We start from the raw sequence: 13,864 nt of genomic DNA, 5'->3' as shown, positions 1-13,864 counted from the left end.
GAAATACAAAATTTAGAAAACGGAAATTATCAACTTATCCAAAGTTGAAATATAATTATGTAAATAGATACGGCTGAAGAAATACAGATACTACAAAAAGGGGCGTTATACGCTCTCGTCAGAATATAAATTCATCAAAGAATTGGAAAGATACGTGGCCGAGTCGATGTCAGAGAATTAGTTCAGCTTGCATGTCTCGTTGAAGAAGCCATGGTGACTCTGGAAAACCAATACTAACAACGACATACCACAAGACGACGGGATAAAGAGCTGAAAAATGCTTGCCGAAAATTAAAAAAATGCCACTCCATGGTATTTCTGCGCAGGCGAACGTAAGTTCTCTAACGTTCAGAGTCCAGAAAAAAAAATACTTTTTTTTAACCGTCGGTAACATTGTTGAAATTGTAGGCGATATTTTTACATGGTTATCGGTGATGTCATCAGCGGTAATGAAATATAGAATCTATGTTGGAGTTTGGACCGAGACAAGGAAATCCCAGTCAAGGGTTTATATTATTTGTCTCCCCACGAGGCTTGCCCGAGTGGGGAGACATATAATATAAACCCGCGACTGGGATTTCCTTGTCTCGGTCCAAACCCCAACGTAGATTATTTTTGTCTCCCAATAGTTTCCTTTAAAGTAAAAAGAATTCTTCACTAGTGTTCACGTCCAATGTTTACATGCGGCACATGAATATAAATATATTAATGAGGGCTGTGATGTGACCGTTGCGTCCGAAGTACACAGTTTATACGCGTGAGCAAAGAAAAATAACAACATAAAACGTCGCATAATAATGAGGTATTATCACATTTAATATATGGATGTTATATGAAATTGACAATAAATAAATAATATTTATTACAAGAAACTGTTTTATTTTCATCAGTTCCAATTTTGAAAAGTTATATTGTGAATAATAAAACGATATTGGCTACTCAGCTCTACTGTAGTTATACTTAATACAAGCTGTAACGAAGAGTAACATCTTTCTTTAGATTATTCATGGGTAATGAGAGATCTGTGTTGCTATCGTATATAACTATTCTTTTCTTTGGAAGAGGTGAAAATGTGTGTGACATGCTTGTGTTGTCCTTAATATTGATTGTAAACTTACCCCCATGTATAATAGACCCTCCAAAACGAACTCTAGAGGATAACCATTTGCTAAATTTTCAAGTTCACGGATTCTTTGAACATTTATTTTTCTGTCCTGGAAATATGGCAAGTGCTACAGTGAAATTTGCTTATGGATTAATGTGCTGACGGCTAAATGATTCCTTCTGGCTGGTAAGTGCACTTTTTTGTTATTAAATAATGTAGGTATATTCTTGATTCAGCCGGGGCACAATGGAGATACTTAACAAAATTATAATAAAGCATGTTTTATATAACACTTTTCTGGCTGTTACTAAGTTTTCCGTAGTTGTTAAGAGAGTTGGGAGGCTATGAAGTGTATAGGTCTATAGTCTATGTGCATGGATCAGTGTTTGTCATAGTTCATTTCACACAGCATTGAGAATGTTATTCTATCTGCAGCAGTAATTTTTCAACTCAGCGTCATTAAATGTAGCTAACAGTATATAATTTGTTTCACACGAAGTATTTAAAACTAGTTAGGTAGCTTTAGCTACATTAATGACGCTGACCTGAAAATGTACTGAGCTAGACCTGTATATAGGAAAAAATTGACCATGCTGTGTGGAACGAACTAGCATAATATCAAAGAGCTCGACATTGTATGCGTTTGTGTCTTTGTCTCTCTCGAAATATTTTTGCATGGTGTGTTGTCAAAGATGGGTTTACCTTAAGTTACTATGTTTTTGTTATATATTTGTTGTTGTTGTTGTTGTTGTTTGATTTTACTACAACTACGTCAGGCAAAGCAGAAGACAACAAGGGTTTCCTTTTTTAAAAGTAGTTCTGAGCGCGTGGACATCTTGACTGAGACGACTGGTCTAAAATGACTCGACTGAGATAAGAAAAGTAAGCTAGCAAACAGCTAGATTTCTCTGTCGCATAGGTAAGAAATACTTTAACCATCCGCGATGTTATTTCGCATGTTTCAGATTTCAGCCATTGTATCATCAGCGAACATACATTTGCCGCCGTCTTTGATCGCGTTGAAGCTGTCCAACTCGGCCATTAATGGCTTCCGAATACAATTTATAGATCCTTCGGAAGCTACTTTGCGAGGCTATCGTGATTTTGATATGATCACTCATTTTGTATGAATTCTGGTTGGTAATACTTTGCCTGCCTACAAATAACACCAAGTCAAACTGTGGCTACATCATACGCGACATCGATGATTCCACTTGCGCGTTGCTATTGCTGTAGTATCTGTTGTCGTTTATTAATTTTGGCGCGCAATGTTGCTACCGCATCGTTCATTTTCTCTCGTCGACGTTATTGGGGATACCAGAGCATGGGATTCCAAACACTGCCAATAATTAGAATGGTCAACGTTAACGCTATAATGGCGGCATTCCAGGCCGCTCAAAATATGACTTATACAAATTCAGTGCAACAATAATAATTTACCTGTACAAGATTTTTACTCGCTGGTTTTATTAAAAATATTTCTGAATTCGGAAATATCCTTCCACTCCATTATTTCAAAGGGCAGGCTGCATGTCACTGCGTACATAACCCCACCATTTTTTATTTTTGGGGGTCATCGTCAGTTTTACGTAACCCGGCAAGTTGATTGATTTATCGACACGAACGATAGTGAATTATTTGTGGGTGGGTTTTTGTATGCATTGGCAATATCAAGCTCCGATTTTAATGATTTATCTATCAACAGTTACATATCCGTATTGTCGTTATTAGTTTGCAATACCCTTTCTCATTTTCGCTGCATTTGGAATGGCATATTGTAAGTAATTATCTCCTGCTTAACATGGTTGACCTTTTTTCTAGCGGCAATTTAGCCTATAATCATCCACACGAAGAAAGTATAGCAACTCCGTGGTAGTGTCTTAACCAAAACTGCGAGTCAGGTACAGGAAGTGTTTAAGAAAACTTGTCGAACCTTGGTTCTCGGACCTGCGTAGCCTCTGTTAAAGCAAAGTACACATTACATGAGTGCACTAATTAAATTTTTTCGACTTTGAACCATATGTACCGGTGAAATTTCAAATGGTTTAATTATGTTATTATGCTCTAGTGAACCTAAAATGTCTTTCTAATTTTGATTTAAAACGGCTTTTACATTCTCAGTCTATATCGAGTTAGACTTTCTAATTAAATTTATAAATTTTCTAATTAAGTTATTTTGATGCTATTTATTTAAAGAGATCTTTCTAATTATCGTTTACAATAATCTTGTTCGCATTAGCTCTATTTTGAATGTAACTATCTACCTACTTATCCTTAGCTTAACAAGGTTAATGTGCTATATTTTAGTACACCTGTACTCATCTACATACTCCTTTTAATGAAGTCATGGCCACTTTATGTGGCTTTTGTGCCGATTTGTTCAAGCAATCTACGTATGTACCCGTTAATTACATAATTGTACCCGTTAATAACATAATTTACCACCAAAATCAGTTTCTATTCAGTGATGTGGTAGTACTATAGATCAAATGTTTCTTCAAAACATAAAAATCGAAATTCATCTTGAGTAACCACGTGAAAAGAATTTAAATCTGAAAGAGTATAATTATATTCTACAAACTCCCAATGCAAACAGAGTTTATTTAGGAACCCGAGAACGTATATCTTCCAACCTAGTTTTCCTTTGCATTCTAATCTTTTAGCTATATAATCTTCACACTATCATGAACGTTTTTAGCTTGTGGGGTTGTTGTTTTTATTTGCTATTTTTTTTCCAAATATATGCTCACTGTCCTACATAGAAATCCTAGTAAACGGCCCTGTTGACTGTCCTACATAGAAATCCTGGTCAACCGCCCTGTTGACTGTCCTACATGCAAATTCTAGAAAACCGTCTTGTTGACTGTCCTACATAGAAATCCTAGTCAACCGCCCTGTTGACTGTCATACGTGCAAGTTCTAAAAACCGTCCTGTTGACTGTCCTACATACCAATCCTAGTCAACCGCCCTGTTGACTGTCCTACGTGCAAGTTCTAAAAACCGTCCTGTTGACTGTCCTACATACAAATCCTAGTCAACCATTCTGTACATTAATTAATCTGGATATATATTTAAGACTATGGCATAGTAAATTTTGGGTTCTTTGTCTTAGTTGCAAAGCACTGACGAAATATTTGTTTTCAGATTTGAATAAATATTATTTAGTCCACAATAATTATTCGGCGTAATGAATTAGTTGTGCTGGTGTTTCCTTTTTTTTCATTCCTTTAGATTCGATTTACGTTTGAAATTCTAAAACAATAACGCGATTAAATGGCTGGAATATCGTCAAAGAAAAGCTGCTCCATCTGAACACATAGTGGGACGTTTTCAATTTGTTTCCGTCTTTCTACTTTATTTCATGTGGCCAAAAGATAGACGATTAAAGTGTCACCTGCATACTAAAGTGTAATTGTCGACACATGCATACTAGAGTGTAATAGTCGACACCTGCATACTAGAGTGTAATTGTCGACACCTTCATACTAGAGTGTAACCGTCGACATCTTCATACTAGAGTGTAATTGTCGACACATGCATACTAGAGTGCAATTGTCGACACATGCATACTATAGTTTAATTGTCGACACCTTCATACTAGAGTGTAATTGTCGACACACGCATACTAGAGTGTAATTGTCGACACCTACATACTAGAGTGTAATTGTCGACACCTTCATACTAGAGTGCAATTGTCGACACCTTCATACTAGAGTGCAATTGTCGACACCTTCATACTAGAGTGCAATTGTCGACACCTACATACTAGAGTGTAATTGTCGACACCTACATACTAGAGTGTAATTGTCGACACATGCATACTAGAGTGTAATTGTCGACACCTTCATACTAGAGTGTAATTGTCGACACCTTCATACTAGAGTGTAATTGTCGACACCTTCATACTAGAGTGCAATTGTCGACACCTACATACTAGAGTGTAATTGTCGACACCTACATTCTAGAGTGTAATTGTCGACACCTGCTAAAAATAAATCTGATTATTATTATGTACTTTGCTTCAATACACAACGATAATTTTCATTCCGGTTACTATTTTACAGTGATGTAGACCTAAGTGTTGACATGCAAAAAATACTAGAAAGATAAGTAATTTAACGGCAGATGAGAACATTTTGAACTTTTCAAATCCTAATAACCGGACGTGTTTCTCATTCCTGCATCTACATACATCTTTTAAGTTTTAGTTTCGGCATCTTTAATGTTATAAGAAATTTAGAATATAAGCCGTGATTGCCATAATTTATTCATGTATGTTAACCGTAAATTTAAAAATGTCTCGTAGTATGTTTTCAGTAGACTACCTCTGATATGATACTGCAAGCTGATTGATACAAAAACAAATAAAGATGATAACGAATTACTTGCTTGAAACCATTTCATCAAGTTTTTACACCAGTAACTGCACTATTAATAAACGAGGATTATTCAAATTCAGATCAGTGACAAACATTGGGTTTGGGGGATTGACTTTTCGTTCCCCAAAATGGTCTCTTTCTGGTTAATCATCCACTTTAAGTGTTGACCATCTGGCTACAATCTTTCTAATAAGTAATCGCTGGCACTTACTGGAAGAACTTCTGTTCTCAGTTGAGGGGTTAGCCCGTCTACACAAAGACGAGTCTCAATTTTAAATGAATTGTCAATATATTCTGGGCACTTGCATCGCAATATCAGAGGTTTCCACAGTCTCTCTTACCCATGATATTCTTTTTCCACGGACTTGGATGGATTTTAGGCCCCAACCACAATATCCACCTTCAGCCAGTCACTCAGTCATCACCATGCGTTGATTACCATTGCTTGTTGAAAAGTTAATATCATATTGTATCGAACACCCAGATTTGAACTACCTAGGTTTCTTCTTTTTGACGTCACCAAGTAGATATTATAATATGCAAAAACTTGTAAGTTATAAATTCCAATTCGCTTTTATTGCATTCATACAGTAAAGCTAATAAATGGTTAAAAAGAGGGTGTGTGTAAGAAATACAACACTGCGTTCGTTCCTGTTTTGTTATAAATCGAGGGAAAGAATTCGTTTGATATGGGTTATGAATAAGTCGAGGCTGTCAGGCCGAGACGTATCTCTACGATATATGAAACTCGTTTGTTCCACCCACTTCGAACAAAACACAGATGCAGCTTTTGTGTGTACAGTTTATTGTAACGCCTTACAGATTCTATGATAATATTACAATCATAAATGATACATTTGAAAATATGTTTTGTTTCGCCGTTGATGATATAATGATCGATCAGACAACCTCAATGCTTTGCTAAAAACATTCCTAAGGACGTTGCTTTAGTACGGGAACCGCCGGTGACTGAGTGGAGTGGGCCGAACCCGCGAAAGGTGGGTTCGCTTCATATCAACGGACACCCGATCCCTACAGTGTTAATACATTTAGCCTTGAATGCTTTGACAATGTAGGAATTGGGTCAGCTACAGCGGGGTGTCCTTGGGCAAGGTACTTAATTCCTACTGCATTTGACCTCAAAATCCTACTTCAGTCGATATGACATAAAATACCAAGCCCAAAACAAATACTTTAGTATTTCCGAGGTATTAATCAGACCATTGGCGGAAAGACCCGAACGTGTTCGATCTTTATTATGATTAGTCGCACACTCGTAAATTTGATAGCCGTCGATATGATGATCATTAACTGAGCAGCATTTGTCTTTCAAATCTTTGTCATGTTTGAGACGAGACATTTTCTCATGTATCTTTTCCACAATATGCACTTATCCTTCAGGGGCAGGTAATATGGCTTTCTTCAATGGCCGTTTGGGCCGACACACGGATGTAATTCTTTACACAGGACATTGTGCTTTGACCAATTTTACAAATACAAATGTTTGCTGAAGTTAAGATAATATAAACTTAGATTCTTATTGGGATCCAGTGAAGGTATCTATTTTTTTATTATATAATCGCCCTCGCACAGAAAATAAACAACAAACACACAAGCAGTAAACACAGAATGTAACAACATTTATTTTTCTGATATGGTTCAGTAATACTCTTTTTCTTTAATTTTCAATGATTTGTACAAGTAATATCATTACCTGCACGGATCTGAACACAAATAATCACATCAAACAAGGCTACGATAAATCATACATTAGTCACTAGACTATCCAGATTCATGTTAACGACTAGTTCAGTCTCGTCATAAGGCTTATATATATATATATATATATATATATATATATATATATATATATATATATATATATATATATGGCACCTCAACCAGGTATCTTCAGTTTAAGCACGTCTTTAACAACACCGGAAATCAAATACTTCCGCTGACTTGAGTATTTGAGTGATTCTTGGGGACGTATCTATGAACTGGAACTCCCCAATGATATCGCTCGGCAGAAGAACGTGGGTGCCTGCAGCACGGTGCCTGTAGTTAACTCCCTTGGATCACTGGATGGTAATACAGTATTGATCGGTGGCACCAGATCAAATTTTCTCAAGATGGTGGCTGTGTAGAGCAACATCCTGCCATAGCTCATTTTTTGTCCAATGCATGCTCTGTTTCCGACACCAAAGGGCACAAGTCTAGAAATATAACATTATTTAAGACATTTGTCAAGAAATAGGGCTTCTCAAATTAATTTCATTCTCTACGTATTTGATTTTTTTAAAATGCTTTATATTTTACAACAAAAGAAAACCAAGAAGATAACCAATAGAACAGTATTGAATAACCATTTGTATGTATCACGATATGCGGGTGACATGATGCCAAGGGAAAAAAAAACAACTAATTAATGATACTTTTCTTTAGAACCACTACTTTAAAGAATGTATGACGGACATATTAAATGTCCTTTTTAAACATATCTAAAGGAAATCCGAACATAAGCATTGGTCACTTGACACGGAAACTATTACCTTTTGCGAGGTTCATGATCAGCAGGAACGATGCTGCCGTTATCCTGAAGGAATCTTTCAGGCCGGAAGACCCATGGTTCCTCCCACGTGCGTTCGTCGTGGTGTATAGCCCACAGGTTTCCAAACATCTGTTTGGTCGAAGCAAGCCAGTTATTTAAAAGTGAAAATGTATTATACTTTGAGGTGTACAACATTAATGGACAACATTTCTAAACTATCTGTGACTAAATTAGTGATAAGAATCAATTGTTTACTAAAGATATGGATACATTTCGTAACGGTTCGACAGAACGCAGATATGGTTATATATATATATATATATATATATATATATATATATATATATATATATATATATATATATATATATGTATATATATATGTATATATATATATATATATATATATATATATATATATATATATATATATATATATATATATATATATATATATATATATGACATAAAGAAATATATAGCTTGCCTATACTTGTGGCACTACATCCTTTCTTTATTTCAAAATATGTGAAACTGTAAGAACTGGAACAATTTTTATAACACAACCTCTCCGGTGGCCTAGTGGTCAGAGCGTCCACCTCGGATGCGGGAGGTCGTGGGTTCGATCCCCGGCCGAGTCATACCATAGGCTTACAAAAATGTTACTAACAGCTGCCTCGCTTGGCGCTCAGCATTAAGAGGTTAGTGTTAGGACGGTTCGGCCTGGTATCAGGATACTGTGACTGTGTGGGGGACTTCATGCTACATGTCTGCGACATGATGCCACAGTGCTAGGCATCACTATAAACTGCCACACTGCATACATAGTAGCGATATAACTGAAAAATTGTTAAAGCTACCATAAAAATCAAAATCACGCACACACATCAAATATATTCAAATATAGCGCAATAATGTACAGGTTGCGCATTATTTAGTTATATATATATATATATATATATATATATATATATATATATATATATATATATATATATATATATATATATATATATATATATATATATATATATCCATGGCATAAATAAATATTTGCCAGCGATTTATCTCACTATATAGAGCTTGCCTATCCTTATGGCACTAGATCCTTTCTTTATTTCAAAATATGAATGCGACGTATGTGAAACTGTATGAAATTGAACAATTTTTACAAAACACAGATTGCGCAATAACTTTACAGATTACGCATGATATACCCAGATGATACGAAACATGTGATGAAAACAGAATGGTCCCTGATATGACTTATAAACACTTTAAAATTATTTCAAGAAGGATTGTTTATATAATAGTTTCAATCACGGTTAGTTATTATCGTCATCATACTGTAAGGAATCAGTTCATGTTAAGAAGAATGCTTAGTAAACAACTTACCGCAGTTCCCTTCGGTATGTAGTAACCATGGAATTCTATATCCTTGTGATTGTTTGAATGAGTGGCGGTAAGTGGCAGATGCGACTGATATCTTAAAGTTTCCAGAATACATGCATGCGTGTACGGTAGAGATGCAAGATCAGACATCAAAATATCTTTTTCATTCCCCAGTGTTACTGATATTTCTTCTCGTATTTTGTCCTGAACCTCTTTGTAATCCAACAATAACAACAGCAGGCCGGATAATATTCCCTTTGAAGTCAAGAGAGCTACAGAAGAAAGATAAATCTGGAATTTAATAACGCATTCCGATGAACATCGGCTAGGACGAGCTTTCAACATTTCAACAGTATTCCTAATTCAACATTACAACATAATTCCTGATTCAACAATGCTGCTTAGAACTGAAAACGTTTCGACAATAGAGGTACCTCGTGTTGTTGTGATTGGTTTTTTAAATAAAATTCGAGTTAGTCGCTGCAGTAACGTGCATAGATAAATGATTATTGAACTTTTGTACATCTTAGAGAGACAGACAGACAGACAGTGACAGAGAGAGACACAGAGAGAGACAGAGAGATGTTCTGTCGTTCAAAACAAATATTTTATCTCTTAGAAATGTCTTTTACTGCTTGTTTTATTTTCGATAAGCATACAGATTAACTGTGAGCAGACCGCTCCGGTTGCCTAAGTGGTTAAAACGTCCGCGAGAGGTCGCGGCTTCGAACCCCGGCCGAGTCATTCCAAAGATTTATGAAAATGGTACTTGGCGTTCAGCATTAAGAGGTTAGTGGTAGGACTGGTTGGCCTGTTGATCGGTCCTAATTCAACATTACTGCTTAGAACTGGTGTCAGGATAATGTCTCTGGGTGGGACATGATGCTACATGTCTGCGGCATGATGCCCCAGTGTCAGGATAATGTGTCTGGGTGGGGCAGGATGCTACATGTCTGCGGCATGATGCCCCCATGTTAGACATTACCATAAAACGCCACACTGCAGACATCGTAACGATATGACTGAAATGTTTTTAAAGCTACGCCGAAAATCCTACACACACAGACACAATCACACGCACAAACAGTCCTCGTGAGTGCACCTAATATGTTGATAATACACACGGTGTTAATTACAGTATGCATCTGATGATAAGTCTACATCCACTTTTACGAAATATTTATTTAGAATAATAAATCCATATTATAATTTTGCTGAATTTATTAAAATAGTCTAAGGTTTTATCAAACAGTTCATAATACGTGGATTTGCCTCAAATGTTAACACTTGATGACAGAAAAGAATTCCGTGACTTACTGTTCAAACATGTGCAAAGTAGAAACTGGCCTACTGAATTATTTTTAACAGCAAAGCGACTGTACTAAAATTCCTTGATCAAAAGTTCCAGCTAAAAAGTTTCATAGAAGGGGTGAAAATTAGGCCATACATCATATTATATTTGTGGACAGTTTAGTTTCATTACATCTTGGATCAAAACTATATGCCATAGGTCAGCATACTTGAACGTTTAGCTGAGGGCATAGCTGCGGTCACTGTCTTTCCACAGCCTCTTATCTTTAACATTTCTATTGGCAACAAACATTGACCCGAGAAAGAAAAATGTTCGCATTATAGCTGGTACTGTCTGTGTTACTTTGTATAACCATCGCTTATTATGACAACACTGGTTATATCGCCACCTTGGCTTATCCCATTCACAGAACGGATTTACATTATATGTACATATATGGTATTAAGACGCTGAATGACGTAATTTCTTTACACCTTGATATTTCTGAAATTTTAGAAGGCTATAAAAATGATTGATAGAAACAACTTTTGCATCTATCGAATAACAACATAATCACATAATTATAGCTTTGTTAGCTCTACTGATTAAAGACTAGCAGAACCCAAAGGACCTGTGTCCGATGTCTGTCGTCCGTCAACAGTTGTTTCTTATCGCTACTCTTCCTAAACTCCTTCGAGAAAAGCTTGGCGTACAGTTGGCGTACAGTTTTATCCTGAAGTCAAGTTTTGCTGTAAATGAAAACGGTGCCCCTTGAGTATTCAATATTAATGCCACTGTGCCCATCTTGAAAATCGTTGTATTGCTATACATCTTGCACGGATGATCATATCGATGTGATGTTTTCCCTGAAAAACTTGTTATAGATGTTTAGTTGGTTCTAACTGTAAATGGTCCCGAGATGACATCCATTTTCAAACTTTTGTTATCGCTACTCCACGGGAATGGAGGACATTCAGCATGGCCGACATGGATGTCATATTGAAAATCCTGATATCGTTATTCTTTCTGAGCGGAAGTCTTATCAACATTTGGTTTACTTTTAAAATATGTTATGATGCCTAGTTATTGCCAAATCAAAACGGCAATAATCGGACCTAAAATATAGCTACCATTTTGAAAATCTTTAATCCCCTTAACTGATGGCCTTAGCCACACTGAGTCTTCTTGAAATGACACGTGTGATATGTAGCTGAACCTAAAGGAAAATGGTAAAAAGTCATCCTACAATATGGCCTCCATGGCAGCAATCTTGAAAATATTGTTGCCGCATATTTTTCTGAGCAGGTAGTTGTAGTGTCACCTTCCTTTTTTATCTCATGGTAGTTTTAAGTCTACGTGTATTATATTTTTTTTCCTATAGTAGTTCATCTCTTCGTGTATTTGGACGGATTTGTTAATGGTATAGTTCATCTCTACGTGCATTTGGACAGGGTTTATTGTATTCATATAGTAGTTCATCTCTACGTGGATTTGGACAGGGTTTATTGTATTCATATAGTAGTTCATCTCTACGTGCATTTGGACAGGGTTTATTGTATTCATATAGTAGTTCATCTCTACGTGCATTTGGACAGGGTTTATTGTATTCATATAGTAGTTCATCTCTACGTGCATTTGGACAGGGTTTATTGTATTCATATAGTAGTTCATCTCTACGTGCATTTGGACAGGGTTTATTGTATTCCTATAGTAGTTCATCTCTACGTGTATTTGGACAGGGTTTATTGTATTTATATAGTAGTTCATCTCTACGTGTATTTGGGCGGTTTATCGTCCCAAACGTTTTGCGCAGTTCTATATTTTCCTTTCGAACTCTACTGTCAGTCGACTCCATACATACCATTTTCCTGCTGACCTACATGTTAACATATAAAGAGACCTAAACGAAACTGATGCCGATTTTACTTTTCAAAAAAATGACAGATCTAGTTACAACTACGTTTCCTGAAAGAATGGCTAGACTGACCTTTTTGCTTCTTCATTTGTATATCTTTATTTCTTACTTGAAAAAAATTTCCTTTCATGCAGTATGTGTTGGTTTCTATTTGGATTTTTTTTTTTTTTTTTTTTTTGGTTGTTTGATTTTTGTCTTTATATTAAAGTGATCGTAATGCAACATCCAGAATGGCTGTCTTGGTGGTGATCCTGAAAATCCTCTATGTGGATACCTGTATGGAACTAATTGTCGTATCGATATGGGATTTTCAGAATACATTAACAATAACTCGTTCGGACTGAAAATAGTAATCAGCGTACCTCCAACACGCCACCAAAGTCATCTCCTCAATTATCTAATTATCTGACATTAACATGGTAGCGTAATTTTCGTCCCAAATATATAATTGTCTGACCTCCAGTATGGCACCATATTGGTCTCCTCAAATACAAAATTATTTGACTTCCAACATGGAACTATAGTGGTCCTCTTAAATATCATCTCATTTTCTGACTTCCAACATGGCACCATAGCGGTCTTCTCAAATATCATCTCATTATCTGACTTCGAACATCGCACCATAGTGATCTTCTCAAGTATCTAATAATCGCTGCTTCTCTGCACGAATAGCGGCATTGACTTGTTGTTTTCACTCAGATGTACCTGCAATATGTGTCTGGGTTCTACTTTAAAATGGTGCTGATCACAACACCAGCATATCCGTACATTAAGTTTGAAAACCGGACCAAACTGATCCTGATCCTTGCTTCATTTTTTTTTTTTTTTTGGGGGGGGGGGGTACCTCACAGAGCTTATGAACACAATACCTTGTTCCTATTCAGTTCAACCTGACTTTGTATTTAGTTGTATTTAAACAAGTTGATAGTCAACATTCTGACGTTGATTTAAGGTTAAACGTCATGCCTAATTTAATTGTTTTGTTTTTAAGTGTATGTGTACTAGGTTGTGCTCACGATAACACAAACAAGTATAAATCGTTTTTCAAACAACCGATTTCGTGTATGTATATGGAGAATATCATATTTAAAAAATTTGTTTGTTTTTCAAGGAACAATATTAATACATGTATTTACATTTAGCACATGGATGTATCTTGACATTGGGATAATTAAGTTCAATTAAGTTCTATCCATGAAATCTAAGAATTTTATACAGCACTTAACAGAA

At 36.0% G+C, this 13,864-nt stretch overlaps 1 protein-coding gene across 3 annotated transcripts in view; it reads right to left on the bottom strand.

Moving 5' to 3' along the window:
- Nucleotides 1-7,101: 7,101 nt before the first annotated feature.
- LOC149774988 (cytochrome P450 1A4-like) overlaps nt 7,102-13,864 on the bottom strand; it is a 38,785-nt gene continuing 32,022 nt past the window's right edge. For all 3 annotated transcript variants that reach the window (XM_089944575.1, XM_089944574.1, XM_089944576.1), the window contains exons 5-7: nt 9,432-9,700; nt 8,038-8,165; nt 7,102-7,701 (exon numbers count right to left, since the gene is read on the bottom strand). In XM_089944575.1, coding sequence (XP_089800701.1) covers nt 7,479-7,701; nt 8,038-8,165; nt 9,432-9,700 — 620 coding nt within the window. In that variant the 3' untranslated portion in view covers nt 7,102-7,478. The remainder of the gene's footprint in view (nt 7,702-8,037; nt 8,166-9,431; nt 9,701-13,864) is intronic.

Source organism: Sinohyriopsis cumingii, unplaced genomic scaffold (genome assembly GCF_028554795.1).
Source record: "Sinohyriopsis cumingii isolate HCF-2022 unplaced genomic scaffold, ASM2855479v2 utg000043l, whole genome shotgun sequence".
In the NCBI taxonomy this organism is placed as follows: domain Eukaryota; kingdom Metazoa; phylum Mollusca; class Bivalvia; order Unionida; family Unionidae; genus Sinohyriopsis; species Sinohyriopsis cumingii.
Note: the sequence above shows the minus strand (reverse complement) of the source record. Positions and strands in the feature narration are given on the sequence as shown.